At 41.2% G+C, this 16,028-nt stretch overlaps 1 protein-coding gene across 3 annotated transcripts in view; it reads right to left on the bottom strand.

Moving 5' to 3' along the window:
- FLT3 (fms related receptor tyrosine kinase 3) overlaps positions 1-16,028 on the bottom strand; it is a 116,735-nt gene that overhangs the window by 47,976 nt on the left and 52,731 nt on the right. For 2 of the 3 annotated variants that reach the window (XM_055089564.1, XM_055089563.1), the window contains one exon: positions 8,252-8,373. The exons of the other annotated variant lie outside the window; for it this stretch is intronic. In XM_055089564.1, the coding sequence (XP_054945539.1) occupies positions 8,252-8,359 (108 nt within the window). In that variant the 5' untranslated portion in view covers positions 8,360-8,373. The remainder of the gene's footprint in view (positions 1-8,251; positions 8,374-16,028) is intronic. 3 annotated transcript variants of the gene reach the window in all.

Raw genomic sequence — 16,028 nt, forward strand, 5'->3', positions numbered from 1 at the left:
AGGATAACAATATTTACCACGTTAGGTCACTGTGAGAATTGATGAGATAATATTTGTACAATTCTTAACACAGCACATAGTGAGCACAAATAAATGGTAGTTACTCTCCTCATTTCTCAAGTCTCTGCCAGTCCCACCTCTGGGCAGACTGTCCTTGGCTGGCATTCCCAGGTGCTGTTGGTATATGATGTTCTGAAGTTCCAGTTTTCTAAACCACAGTGCTGGAAGCACTTGGTCATCATGGAAAGTTCAGGTTTGAGGTATGTTATTCCCAGGATTCAGAATTTACCAAAATTACAGACCCATGGACGTGATGTCATTTTAGCAAAAGGATCCTTTGCACTACATAGGATGTCGAAGTGTGTAGTTGGCGGGATTCATTCAACAGATAATTTCGCCAGACTCTAAATGCCAGTCTCAGAGCCTGTCAACTGTCAATAATAACACTCTCACCCACCCTCCAGGGGCTTCAGATCCTGTGCAGCTTTCTCAGGTTCAAGGACATCCTTAGGACCAAAGATCCCTGTCAGACTCTGTGGTCTGACGCTGGAGGTGGAGCCTGTCTCCAAGAACCTTGCCGGTTCACATTGAAGCCGACAGCTTCATCCTCATGGCAGGAGGCTTTCTGGGTGACGTTGATGAGACATGCTCAAAGTGGGGCTCTGCCAGCCTGTCGCCACTCATCACACCCACTACGAACTTAGGATTCTGCTGGGGTCACGAAACATACTTGCTGGAGGAGCGATGCCTGGTCAGTACTTGCTTTTGCTTCACTCACTGGCCCAGCAAGGGCTGGTAGGGAGAGGACACACAGCTGATTGCCAGTTTGAATGCAGCAGCCTGTCGATCTGAAATAATCAGGATAATCAGTGGTAAAATAGGACCCGAATCAAGGAGTGTCACAGAGATTCTCAGAAACACACCTATTGTATAAAGTAGTGATTCCCAGTGTTCTGGAAGAGGAAGATGTTGTTACTTGTGTGATTTGTGATTGTTGCTCTCCACCTTTCATTCAATGAAATATATATACTTTTTAATCTACTTTGAAAGATACACATTAATATTTTTTAAAGCAATATATATTTTCAGAATTTTATGACTCCACTGTACTTCCAACAGACTCCCCTCCCTTGAGGATGATAGGAAACACCTTGGTGTATATAAGATCCAATTCTGTTCCTTGTGTTCCTCCTGCCTTTAAATATGTTTCATAGTAACGTTGTCCTGCCATTTCAAGTACTGGCATCTTGTTGAATAAAGTGAGAATTAGAATAAGGGTAAATGTCATAGCTCCTGGACCTTCCTTGGGAACAATAGTTCTGTCTTCCTCTTCCAGTACTTACTCATAAATGAAGGTATGGTTATTTTTAAACTGTTGAAAATTATTATGTAATTTTTCATTTGTATATGTCACCCTTCAATCAGATGGTATGTTCCTGAAGGGATATTAATTTCTTTGGGTTTCAAGTGATGAGAATTCAACTCCTTGTGGCTTAAGTAAGAGTTGAGATTTACTGACTCCTGTAAGGGGGAAAGACAGGGCTGCAATGAAGAGGTCAAACTATGTTGTCAGGGCTTGCTCTCACTCTCTGTAGCTCATCTCATCTTCCCTCTTTGTGTTGGTTTTATTCTCTCTTATTCCAGGAGTTTTCCTCTGTGTGGTAGATGGCAGGCGTGGGCAGAGGGGATGAGTGGAAAGCAGGTGACCTGGTAGCAGCAGCTACAGACTTTTATCATCCCAGCTGTCTTACGATGAATTTGGCTGGCCTTTGTCCCTGGTTCCTGGAAGACAGTCTCAAAACTCTTGGAATTTCCTGAGTGATAGGAGTGTCTTTGTAATTCATCTGTGGGTTCTTGGACCACACCTGAGTTTATACCAATGAAGTGACTCATGATTGGCCTCTAGACAGTTTTAGGATGGGGGCTGGCCGTGCCAGAAGGGCCAACCATGAGATTAGAGGGTTGGGGCTATGAGCCAACTTCCCGTGGGGGAAAGAGGGTGGAGACTGAGTTCAATCGCATAGCCAAAGACCCCATCACATACCTATAAAATGAAACCCCAATAAAAACTCTGGTAAGCATGTCAATGTCCCGGAAGACTGACACATCCCAAGGACACAAGAGCTTTGCATTTGGAACCTTCCGAGATAGCGCCCTATGTGTCTCTTCATTTGGCTGGCCTTGGTTGGTATCCTTTCGCTATAATAAAGCTGTATAGTGTTTTTCTGAGTTCTATGAGCTGTCCTAGTGAATTGTCGAACCTGAGGAGGTGGTGGGAACCCCTGTATTTGTAGCAGAGCGTCAGAAGTATGGGTGGCTTGGGGACCCCCAACTTGCAGCTGGTCCCTGAAGTGAGGGTGATCTGTAGAGGACTGTGCCCTTAACCTATGAAATCTGACCTAACTCTGGGCAGTTAGTGTCAAAATTGCATTGCACCAACTTTAGTGCAATTTCCAACATGGAAATGGAAAATTCCACACTAAGACTTTGGTGGGACAGCCTGGGTAATGTTGCCACCTTTGAAACCGGAACCACATGGCATGAGGAGGAGCAGTTCTGCAAAGGAGGGGGTTGCTGTAGCGGAGGGAGCAGTGAACTGTGTTGGGTGACAGAAGCAGTAGTTGTCTCCCATGGCACAAATTCTGTATAATTTTCTGACCTCTCAGCATGTTGCAAAGACAGTGCCCACCAAATATCCATTTGCCCCCTTACATATGTCAGTGTAACCGAAAGTGGGGTCTGCCTACTCACCCCTCAAAAGCCAATAAAGAGGCAAGTTTGGTGGAAAGGAAAATTTGCTTTATTTTGGATGTTGGCAACTGGGTGCGGGGAGGGCAGACGCCTGTCCAGAGGCTGACTCCCCTCAACCCTGAAAATCACGGGGCAGGAGTTTTATAGGCAGAAGGAGGGGGCTACCTGCAGAAACAGCACAGTCAGCTCTGACCGTCATCTTGAAATTGATCATGAGGTGCTCTGAAGGGCATCATCTTGTTTGATTTAAGTACAGTTAATCTTCAGTTCCAGGCTCAGTTTTTTCCCATTTTCCTGAGGCCAGTTTTTGGAATTGTGGCAGCTTATGTCACGGCTACAGCCTGGTCATCATGTAGTTAACTTCTTCCACCTGGTGGGCGTTTCAGTATCTACAAGACAGCTCACAGGATGTGGCTCAGAATATTATCTATAGCCCTAGAGGAGGAATTAACGGTCCTTGACTCTGCTTAATGACTAAACTATTATTATTTAGTCTTGTTGGACTGTTTTCCTTTGTTACTGCATTTTCTCATTTCTCTGATTAAACTTATTCCTTGGCTAAAGTTTTTCCACAGACAAAAGACAGGCTGAGGACATGGGGGCGGGGGTGGGGAAGGACCATAAGGTCCTGCTCCGTTTCATCAGCATTCCTTACAGTTAAGTTGGGTCCTATGAATAGTTCTGGCCAATGGACTGTGAGCAGAATTGATGCGAGTCAATTTCAGGTGAAGGTAATTAAAAGTCTGGAACCCTCTCTTATCTCTTTTCTTTCCTTGCTGCTATGACCTTGGCAGCCAAGTGTCCCAGGTGGCATACCACAAGATGGAGGAAGGTACTTATCCACCTTGGTCTTTGCTGTGTTAAGCCAATGAGATTTGGGAGCTATGGTAGACAGATTGATTTCCGCCCCATCCCCGCCCCCAAGATATTAGGTCCTAATCCCTGAACCTGTAAATGGAAAAAGGGTCTTTGCAGGTGTGATTGATTAAGAATCTTGAGAGGAGGACATTGTCTTGGATTATCTGGGTGAGTCTTAAATGCCATCGTAAGTGTACTCATAAGAGAGAGGCAGAGGAAGATTAGACATCCACACAGAGAAGATGATGTGACAATGAGGCAGAGACTAGAGTGATGTGACCACAAGCCAAGGGAATTGATTCTCTCACAGGTCTGGGGTCAGAAGACTGAAGTCAGTATCACTGGGCCAAAATCAAGATATCTGCCAGGCCACATTCCCTGTGACCTGTAGGGGGGATTTCTTCCTTGCCCCTTAGCTTTTGGTGGTTCCAAGCATTCCCTCACACGTGTGTACGCGCGCGCGCACACACACACACACACACACACACACACACACACACACACAAGCTTCTGCAGGTGAAGAGCAGGGAAGGGTAGCTCTTCTGCTACTGACCATGAGCCATATTTCTGATTTTATTTGTTCATTTCTTCAGTTAGTATCTGGTGAGTTATTTAGTCAGTATCTGATAAGTGCTAGACCACCTGCTGGGTGCAATGGGACTAAGGGAAAAAAGAGACTGACCTTGTCCTTGAGTTTTGACTCTAATAGGAAGAAATAACTAAAAGTGAAATACGACGTGCCCCATAAACAGATACCGACTACTCTGAAAGGTGCGTTTAAGTGCTCTGGACCTTCTGAGGAGAGAGAGGTGACTTCCAGGCTGGGATAGTGGGGGAGGGAATGCTTCACTGGAGTACAGTAATAGAGCTGGATCTTAAAAGAGGGACATAAAGTAAAAACAAACAGGGACTTCCCTGGTGGCACAGTGGTTAAGAATCCACCTGCCAATGCAGGCGACACGGGTTCGAGCGCTGGTCCGGGAAGATCCCACATGCCGCAGAGCAACTAAGCCCGTGCGCCGCAAGTACTGAAGCCCGTGCACTCTAGGGCCCGTGCTCCACAACAAGAGAAGCCACTGCAATGAGAAGCCTGTGCACCGTAACGAAGAGTAGCCCCTGCTCACCACAACTAGAGGAAGCCCGAGTGCAGCAACGAAGACCTAATACAGCCAAAAATAAATAAAATTTTTTAAAAATTGAGTTATTAAAAAAGAAGTAAAAAACAAAAACCTGACATGCTAGAAGAAAATATTTGCAATGCGTATTACAGATAAAGGAAATAAAGGGCTAATATCCCTAATATGTAAATAATTTTTTTAGGGAATTCCCTGGCGGTCCAGTGCTAGGACTCCACGTTCTCACTGCCCAGGGCCCAGGTTTAATCCCTATGCAGGGAACTAAGATCCTGTAATCCGCACAACGTGGCCAAAAAAAGGAAAAAATAATTTTTTTTTAACATTGAGGGACACAGGAGCCAAAAGGCAGTAGAAAAATGGGAAAAAGAGGGACTTCCCTGATGGTCCAGTGGATAAGACTCCATGCTCCCAATGCAGGGGGCAGGGGTTTGATCCCTGGTCGGAAAACTAGATTCCACATGCCGCAACTAAGAAGTCCGCATGCCACGACTAAAGATCCCGCATGCTGCAATGAAGATCCCCCATGCTGCAATTAAGACCTGGTGCAGCCGAAATAAATAAATAAACGATAAGGGGGGAAAAAAAAAGAAAAAATGGGAAAAAGAAATGAATAGACAATTCACAAAAAAGATATGAAGAATGGCCCTTGAACATATGAGAAAATGTTCAAGCTCACTCATAATCAGAAAAACTCAAAACAACACTGAGATATCACTTATCTATCAGACTGGCACAAATTTTAAAGTATGACAACACATTTTGTCAGGGAGGCTGTGAGGAAACAGCTACTCTCACACATTGCTGGGGGAATGCAAACAGGTGCAACCCTTCTGCAGGGGAACTGGAATTCGGCAACACCTAACTGAACTACTGTGCACTTCACCGTCTGAGCCAGCAATCCTATTTTGAGGGCTATATCTCCAGCAATTAATTGCACCATCATTTATAGTTGTAAAATACTAGAAACCACCAAAATGCTCATACACAGGAGATTGACTGAATAAACTACGGTCCATCCACACAATGGAGGACATAAAGAAGGATGAGGACAAGCTCCATGAACTGATTTGCAGTTAGATTTCCTGGATAGACTGTTAAGTGAAGAAAGCTAAGGGCAAAAAGTATCTACTTTCAAGTATGCTACCCCTCGTGTAAGAAGGAAGGAGATTAAGAAAATACACATGCGTCTGCTCATTTGTGCACAAGAAACACAGGAATAATATAAAAAATCTAAAGGAACTGGTGAATTTCAGGAGGTAGGTGGGAAAAGGATGGAAACTTGGTAGTAGGCATGAAGAAGGCATGATACTTCTCTGAGTATATTCTTTAGTACATAGCTTTAGCTTTCAGGACCATAGTCATGTTTCACATACTCTAAAAAGTAAATCATTAAAGCCAACCAGGATATAGGAGGAACTCAAAATGGAATACAAACCAAGTGAAGTTAATTGTATCACAAATAACTAACATAACCAGGGTGAAGGTGGTGGGAAAGAAAAGAACGAACATAAATAAATTTGGAAAATAATGCTTTGGACACTATAAGTTCAAAGACAAAAAGAACTGCACACAAATACTGTATTCTGGTGTTGTATAACAAATACTGTTGTCTGATGTTGTTTAAGAACTACTAGGTCTTAATACAATTCTGAATATTGCATAAGAATATAATTTATACTACATAAAACACAATGCAGGGCTTAATACTAGGAATTGAGACCAATCATCATTAATTTTTTTTAAAAAAAAGCTTGTGTTTTATAAAAAAACACTTAAATGTGTGCAGCTATTTTCTCACATTGAAAAGACACTTAAAGGGACTTCCCTGGTGGTCCAGTGGTTAAGAATCCGCCTCCCAACGCAGGGGACGCAGGTTAGATCCCTGGTCGGGGAACTAAGATCCCACATGCCGTGGGGCAACTAAGCCTGTGCGCTCTGGAGCCCCCATGCCGCAACTAGAGAGAAGCCCATGCATCACAACGAAGAGCCCATGGGCCACACCGAAAGATACTGCGTGTCGCGACTAAGACCCGATGCAGCCAAATAAATAAATAAACACTAAATAAAAGACACTAAGACTTTAAAATGTCATAGCAAATAATATTAAATTTTTTCTTGTCTGCACAAAAATACTATGTATGCAAAATGCCTTAATTATTAATAAGTCAATGTGTTATGACACCAATATCTGTTAAAAAGTTAAACCAACCATGTTTCTGGCATAAAAAAGAATCATGTGTTAAATCAGGAGTTTTAGGGTAATTCCCTGGCAGTCCAGGGAACTGAACTCTGCCCTTTCACTGCCAAGGGCATGGGTTTGATCCCTGGTCCAGGAACTAAGATCCCGCAAGCCAAGTGGCATGGCCAAAAAAAAAATAAAAAATCAGGAGTTTTACATGCATGTAGAAGGTTGTTATTGACGCCTATTTCACACTGCTTAAAATTTGAGAATATTTTCAATATCTCTGATTTTGGGAGGGAAGTGCGGGGGGCGTCCAGGGCATCATGGCACGTGTCTATGTATTATACTTACGTTAAAGAAAACAGAGTGACTATATATCTGTATGAATCCTTAACTGGATAAAAGTCATAGAACTGGCTAATTTATGTTCACTTTTTATGGTATATAGACTTTTAATATTTTCAGTCCTCGATCAGTTAAGCTTCCTTCATTTGAGTAAATAGCTAAGCTGTGATAGATGAATAGCATGAAGAAGAGTAATGACAAGGTTGGAACTTGAAGGAGTCAGAGCCAGATCACGGAGCGATGTGCGTGTCACTTGAAGCCGTGGGAAGGCCAAGCCAGGCTGTAAAGGATGTAGCCCTGCTTCAGGAAGACCCACGTGGCAGCCCTACCTGAGCTGAACTGTAGAAGGAAGAAGCCACTTATGATATTATTGTGACTATGAGGGCTGGAATTAGGGAAGTGTCAGGGGGACGAGGGAATATGAGGTGGTTACAGGAGAACTCGGAAAGAAAGGAAATTGACAAGACTTGGTAACTGACTGAATGTGAGGGGGAGGGAGAGGAAGCAGTCCAAAACGAGGCTGAGCTTTCAAGCCTAGGAACTAGACAGGGCCATAAACAGAAATCCATTAAAACAAGAAGATGCTTGGGGAAATAGCAATGAAATAAATTATACAGGTGTGTCTTAATGAGCAAATGGAAAAATCTCCTTATCTAAATCCAGGAGACAGTTGGAAATCAGGGATTCAGGCTTGAGAGAGAAGCCTGGCTTGTTTTTAAGGAGAAAGGGAAATTCCTGTTTCTTACTCATTCTAGTATCACTGTCCTTCCTGACTCTAAACCCAAAGAGAACAAGGCTCTTGATGGAATGGAGTGCCAGGTAGCAACGAGTACAGACGCGCATCTGTACCAGATACGAGTACAGAGTATACTTAAATACATAAAAAAGAAAAGCCCATAAGCCATGGCAGGTGGCAATAGCTTACAAACTATGGTCTCTAGAGAAAATAGCTAAAGTTGTCATTTTAATATTACTTTACCAAGGGATTCGAAGATGATGTCCCCACTGATGAATCATTGTTTCTATGGTTGATTAAAACACACTTGATCACAGGCAGATCTTGATTTGTGATAGTCTCAAATAGCATTGCGGAAAAAACAACTGTAAAACAAAATAAAGACAATGATGTTGATCCATGCACACCTTCAAAAGAAAATATGTGTTTGTCTTACAACAGAACAAAATGTAATCAAGGGAAAGTGGCCAACAGGAAAGTATGTAGGAAATATAATTTCATAAAAGGTAAGTCTTACTATCAATCAGGAGCGGAGGTCCTTAGAGCAGTGTTTTCCAAGGGAACTTTCTGCATGATGGAAATATTCCTTAGCACTGTTCAATAGGGTGGTCCTTAGCTGCATTTAGCATTAAGCATTTGAAGTGAGGCTAGTGCAGCTGAGGAACTGATTATTTGTATACCAGCCATTTTTTCTTCTTTACGGTTTCCTGGTGCATGTAAACATTATGTTTACACTACATTGTAGTCTGGTAAGTGTGCAATAGCATTATACCTAAGAAAACAATGTACGTACCTTAATCAAAAAATACACTCTTGCTAAAAAATGCTAACCATCATCTGAGCCTTCAGTGAACTGTAGTAATAACATCAAAGATCACTGATCACAGACCACCACATCAAATATAATAATAATTTAAATAATTACTGAATAATTGAAATATTGTGAGAATTACCAATATGTGACACAGAGACACAAAGTAAGCAAATACTTTTGGAAAAATGGCGCCGACAGACTCACTCGAGGCAGGGTTTTCACAACCCTTCAGTTTATAAAAAATGCAATATCCGTGAAGCACAATATAGTGAAATGCAGTAAAACAAGGTATGCCTATTATCAGCAGTTCATTCCCTTTAATTGCTGGGGAGTAGTCTATTATATAGATATAACACAACATTTCAATTCAACCACCTGTTGATAGAATTTGGATTGTTTCTACTTTGGGGATCTTACAAATAAAGTTGCTATGAACATTGGTATAAAAGTCGTGGTTTGGATGTATGAGTTCATATTCCTTGAAGAAATACCAAGGAGTAGAATACCTCACTCATATGGGAGGTGTCTGTGTCACTTTTTAAGAAAGTGCCAACTGTTCTCCAAAGAGGGTGTATCACTTTATATTCCTATTGGCAGCGTATGAGAATTAGTTGTGCCGTGTCCTCACCAATGCTTGGAAGGATGAGAATTTTTAATTTTAGCCATTCCAAGAGGCATATTATATCTCATCATGGTTTTAATTTGCATTTGCATCCTTTCAGATGCTTATATGACATCCTATATATTCTTTGGTAGTATGTCTGTTGCATCTTTTGTCTTTTAAAATTGGGTTGTTTATCTTCTTATTATTGAGTTTTGAGAGTCGCCCTCCCCCCCAGTTTCATTGAGATATTGTTGATATATAACATGGTATTAGATTCAGGTGTACAACATCACAATTAGATATATGTATTTATTGTAATACAAGTACCACGATAAGTTCAGTTAACATCCATCAACTCACACAGTTACTAAAGTTTTTTTCCTGTGATGAGAACTCTGAAGATCTACTCTCGAGATGTGGATGGAGCTAGAGTCTGTCATACAGAGTGAAGTAAGCCAGAAAGAGAAAAACAAATATCATATATTAATGCATATATGTGGAATCTAGAAAAACGGTACAGATGAACCTATTTGCGGGGCAGGAATAGTGACGTAGATGTAGAGAACGGACATGTGGACACAGTGGGGAAGAGGAGGGTGGGATTAACTGGGAGATCAGGAGTGACATAAATACACTACCATGTGTAAAATGGATAGCTAGCAGGAACCTGCTACAAAGCACAGGAAGCTTAGGTCGGTGCTCAGTGACGACCTAGACGGGTGGCATGGGGGTGGGGTGGGAGGGAGGTCCAAGAGGGAGGGGATATAGGTATACGTATAGCTGCTTCACTTCATTGCACAGCAGAAACTAACACAACATTGTAAAGCAGTTATACCCCAATAAAAAAAAAATAAACAAATAAATAATTAAATAAAGATCTCTCTTAGCAACGTTCAAATATACAATAGAGTCCAGGTAGCCCCCACTTTTTGCAAGTTCACTTTATGCCACTTCATTTTTACAAAAGACCTGCGTTAGCACCTGTTTTCACTAACTGAAAGAAATCTGAAGAGGATTTTTGCTTTTATGAAAAAAGGTGAAAAGCAAAAATAGCATCAGAGTTTGTTTGGTAGCGAGCTCTTATAGGGGTGGCTTGAACCCCAAGCAAGGAGAGCCAAGCTCTTTCCCCAGAAACTGCATTCAGCATCTCACCATCAAGCCATCATAGCTTTGTACTGTGTCTGTGAGCATCCGTGCTTTATCTCCATTTATTCCGTGTATCTGTTTGCAAGCTGTGTCCCTAAGGTAATAGCTTCTTCACTTTACACCATCTGGCCTTACAAAAGGTTTCACAGGAATGCTCTATTTTCAGATAGTGGGGAAACCTGTATTGGTAACTATAGTCACCATCTTGGACATTACATCCCCAGAATTTATTTATCTTATAACTGGAAGTCTGTACCATCTGACCACCTTCACTCATTTCTCCCACTCCCTACCCCCACCTCTGGCAAACACCAGTCTCTTCTCTGTTTCTGAGTTTGGTTTTTTTTTCAGATTCCACATATAAGTGAGATTATACCGAATTTGCCTGACTTATTTCACTCAGCAAAATGCCCTCAAAGTGCATCCATGCTGTCACAGATGGCAGGATTTATTTCTTTTTTATGGTTGAATAATATTGTATATATTGACCCTTGGACAGTTGACCCTTGGACAACGTGGGTTTGAACTACACAGGTCCACTTACACATGGATTTTGTTCAATAAATATTTGGAAAAATTTTTGGAGATTTGTGACAATTTGAAAAACCTCACAGACAAACCGCATAGCCTAAAAATACTGAAAAATAAGAAAAAGTTAGGTATGTCATGAATGCATAAAATATATGGGGCCTCACTGCACATTGGGCACACCAACTTGGGTTCAGCAACAGATTTATGATCAGGACTGCCCGTACCTGTAAAGCTGCTAACTAGCCTTGAAGGGAAAAGATAAACACAAGCTGTCTTTCGGTTGTACAAGAAGGTCTGGACAATGAGTAACTTTTTCTGCATTGGTTTCATCGATGCTTTGTCCCTGAAGACAAAAAGTACCTTGCCCGTAAGGGACTGCCTTGGGTTCTTTTGATACTGGACAATGCCCCTAGCCACCCAGAGCCCCATGAGTCCAACACTGAAGGCGCTGAAGTAGTCTACTTGCCCCCAAACATCTAATCAGCCTCTAGATTGGGGGGGGGTCATAAGGACGTTTAAGGCTCATTACACACAGTACTCTATGGAAAGGACTGTCAATGCTATGGAAGAGAACACCAACAGAGAGAACATCATGAAAGTCTGGAAGGATTGCACCACTGAAAATGCCATCATTGTTGGAGAAAAAGCCGTGAAAGCCATCAAGCCTGAAACAATAAATTCCTGCTAGAGAAAACTGTGTCTAGATGTTGTGTGTCTGACTTGACAACAGAGCCAACCCAGGAAATCATGAAAGAGATGTGGATATGGCAAAAGAGGTGGGAGGTGAAGGGTTTCAAGATATGGATCTTGGAGAAATTCAAGAGCTCATAGGCACCATGCCCGAGGAATTCCCAGAAGAGGATCTGATGGAGATGAGCACTTCCAACCAGAGCCACACGATGAGGAAGAAGACACAGAAGAAGCAGTGACAGAAACCAAATTGACATGGAACAATCTGGCAGGAGAGTTCCAATTATTCAACACTGCTTTTGACTTCTTTTATGACATGGATCCTTCTATGATACAAGCACTGAAACTAAAGCAAATGGTGGAAGAAGGGTTGGCACCATATAGAAACATTTTTAGAGACAAGAAGCAAAAAAGTCAGAGATAAATTGCGATGTATTTCTGTAAAATTACACCAAAGGTGCCTACCTCTCCTGCCTCTACCTCTCCTGGCTCTGCTACTCCTGAAACAGCAAGACCAACCTCTCCTCCCCTCTCTCCTCCTCAGCCTACTCAACGTGAAGACGACAAGGATGAAGACCTTTATGATGATCTACTTCTACTTAATGAATCGTAAATCATCATCATGTCCTACAGTTAATAAACTTATCTCCTGTGTATGTGTGTATCTTCGTGTGAAAATCTAACTGTATGAGATGTTTTTGTGTCACCGTCATCATCATCACCTACGTATTCATCATGTAGACCAGTGGTCCCCAACCTTTTTGGCACCAGGGACTAGTTTCATGGAAGACAATTTTTCCATGGACCAGGGGCGGCGTGGGGGGAGGGGAGGGATGGTTTAGGGATAACTTGAGCACATTACATTTATTGTGCATTACATTGTAATATATAATGAAATAATTATACAACTCACCATAATGCAGAATGAGTGGGAGCCCTGAGCTTGTTCTCACTTGCCGCTCCCTGATAGCGTTTTGCTATGAGTCTGCAAGCGATTGATTTATTATGGTCTCTGTGCAGTCAAACCTCTCTGCTAATGATCATCTGTATTTGCAGCCACTCCCCAGCGCTAGCATCACCACCTCAGCTCCACCTCAGATCATCAGGCATGAGAGTCTCATGAGGAGCGAGCAACCTAGATTCCTCGCAGGCACAGTTCACAGTAGGGTTGGGGTTCCCGCTCCAATGAGAATCTAATGCTGCTGCCTATTTGACAGGAGGCCGAGCTCAGGCAGTAATGCGAGCGATGGGGAGCGGCTGTAAATACAGACGGAAGCTTCGCTCGCTTGCCCGCCACTCACTTCCTGCTGTGCAGCCTGGTTCCTGCTGTGCGGCCCAGGGTTGAGGACCCCTGGTGTAGACCATTGTGTGCAAGACTTGTATGGAAGTGGATAGCCTATACTTATGTAGGCATAAGGTGAGTGATATTTAACATAAAATTAATGATGTTTAGTTTTCTTACTGTTTTATAATTTTGCTTTCAAAGAATTACATTACCATACTGTATGCCTCTCTATTGTAATTGGAGAAATTGCATATCAGTCTGTCACCACAGGTAAGTGGTTTTGTAAAAAAATAACAATTTTTCTGATACTGTATTATGAACATGACTGTCATGCTGTATGCCATAAAATTTTTATAACCATTCATTCATTAATATATAGGCTAGGGACTTCCCTGGTGGAGCAGTAGTTAAGATGCCACGCTCCCAATGCAGGGGGTCTGGGTTCGATCCCTGGTCAGGGAACTAGATCCCACATGCATGCCGCAACTAAGAGTTTGCATGCCACAACTAAGGAGCCGGCGAGCCGCAACTAAGGAGCCCGCCTGCCACAACTAAGACTCAGTGCAGCCAAATAAATAAATAAATAAATATTTTTAAAAATTATAAACGTATATATACAAATAGACGAGGCTAACATGAAGAGTAATCATATCACTTAACACTAAGCTATCATAAAGCAGTCATATCGTTGCTTCTTCATTATCAGTGCAGGAATCGTTATAAGTAAATACGAATTTCTTTTTCATTATTATTATTATTATTATTTTGGCTCACCACACGGTTTGCAGCATCTTAGTTCCCTGACCAGGGATTGACCTCAGGCCCATGGCAGTGACGGCGCCAAGTCCTAACCACTGGACTGCCAGGGACTTCCCCATCTTTTCATTTTTGACGTGTAGTGTTAGTAATACGTATAACACCTACAGTGTTTTGTAACATGTAAGACAATATTGATGTAGGTGCTGACAGATGATTCATCGTGTAAACAGGCAATGGAAATTTACAGCATTGATAAATACAGTGTAGTACCGTAAATGTATTTTATTTTACTTATAATTTTCTTAATAGCATTTTCTTTACTCTAAGTTTACTTTATTGTAAGAATACCATATGTAATACATATAACATACAAAACATGTGTTAATGAACCGTTTATGTTATCAGTAAGGCTTCTGGTTAACAGTAGGCTATTAGCAGTTAAGTTTTGGGGGAGACAAAAGTTATACTAGGATTTTCAACTGCACAGGGAGTTGGTGCCCCTAACCTCCACGTTGTTCAAAGGTCAACTGTGTACACCATATTTTCTTTATTCAGTCATCCATCAATGGACACTTAAGTTGTTTCTATGTCTTGGTTACTGTAAATAATGCTGCAATAAACATGGGGCTGCAGACATCTCTTTGAGATAGTGGTTTTGTTTCCTTCAGATATACACCCAGAAGTAGAATTCCTGGATTATATGGTAGTGCTATTTTTAATTTTTTGAGGAACCTCTATACTGATTTCCATAGTAGCCATACCGTTTTATATTCCCTTCAACAGTGCACAAGGATTCCCTTTTGTCCACATCCTCACCAACACTTATTATCTTTTGTCTTTTTAATGACAGTCATTCTAACAGGAGTGAGGTAATACCTCATTGTGGTTGTTTTTTTGTTTTTTTTTGGCCATGTGGCATGTAGGGTCCTAGTTCCCCAACCAGGGATTGAACCTGCGCCCTTGGCAGTGAAAGTGTGGAGTCCTAACCACTGGATGGCCAGCAAATTCCCTCATTGTGGGTTTGATTTACATTTCACTGATGATCAGTGATGTTGAGTATCTTTCATCTACCTGTTGGTCATTTGAGGGTCTGGTCTTCTAAAAAAAAACGTCTGTCCACTTCCTCTGCCCATTTTTTAACCAGATTATTTGGGTCTTTTTTTGCTATTGAGTTGTATGAGTTCTTTATATATTTTGGATACATGATTTGTGAATATTTCCTCCTATTCCATTGGTTACCTTTTCATTTTGTTGACAGTTTCCTTGGCTGTGCAAAAGCTTTCAGTTTGATGTGGTCCTATTTAGTGTCTTTTATGTGCCATACAAATTTTAGGGTTTTTTTTTTTCTATTTCTGTGAAAAATGCCATTTGAATTTTGATAGAGATTGCCTTGAATCTACATATTGCTTTAAAAGATATGGACATTTTAACAATATTAATTCTTCCAATCCATGAAGACATAAATTCTTTCCATTTATTAGTATCTTAGTCATTTTCTTTCATCAATGTCTCATACTTTTCAGTGTAGAGATTTTTCTCCTCCTTGGTTATATTTATTCCTAGGTATTTTATTCTTTATGATGCAATTGTAAATGGGATTGTTTTCTTTTTCTGATAGTTTATTGTTAGAACCACAAAGATTCTAACAACCACAGAATAGAACCACAACTGATTTTTTTATATTGATTTTGTATCCTACAACTTTACTGAATTTGTTGATTAGTTCTAACAGGTTTTTGTGGAGTCTTTACAGTTTTCTATCTATAATATCATGTTATACGCAAATAGAGTCAGGTTTACTCCTTTCTTTCTGATTTGGATGTCTTTTATTTATTTTTCTTGCCTCATTGCTCTGGCTAGGACTTCCAGTACTATGTTGAATAAAGGTAGCAAAAGTGGGCATCCTTGTCTTGTTCCTGATCTTAGAGGAGAAGCTTTCAGCTTTCACCATTGAGTATGATGTTAGCTGTGAACTTTTTATATATGGCCTTATTATGTTGAGGTACATTTCCTCTATACCCACTTTGGTGAGAGTTTTTGTCATAAGTGGATATTGAATTTTATCCAATGCTTTTTTTGGCATCTCTTGAGATGATCATATAAATTTTATCCTTCACTTTGTTAATGTGGTGTATCATATTGACTGATTTGCAGATGGTGAGCCATCCTTGCATTTGTGGATTAAAACCCA

This window comes from Physeter macrocephalus, chromosome 13 (genome assembly GCF_002837175.3).
Source record: "Physeter macrocephalus isolate SW-GA chromosome 13, ASM283717v5, whole genome shotgun sequence".
Taxonomy (NCBI): domain Eukaryota; kingdom Metazoa; phylum Chordata; class Mammalia; order Artiodactyla; family Physeteridae; genus Physeter; species Physeter macrocephalus.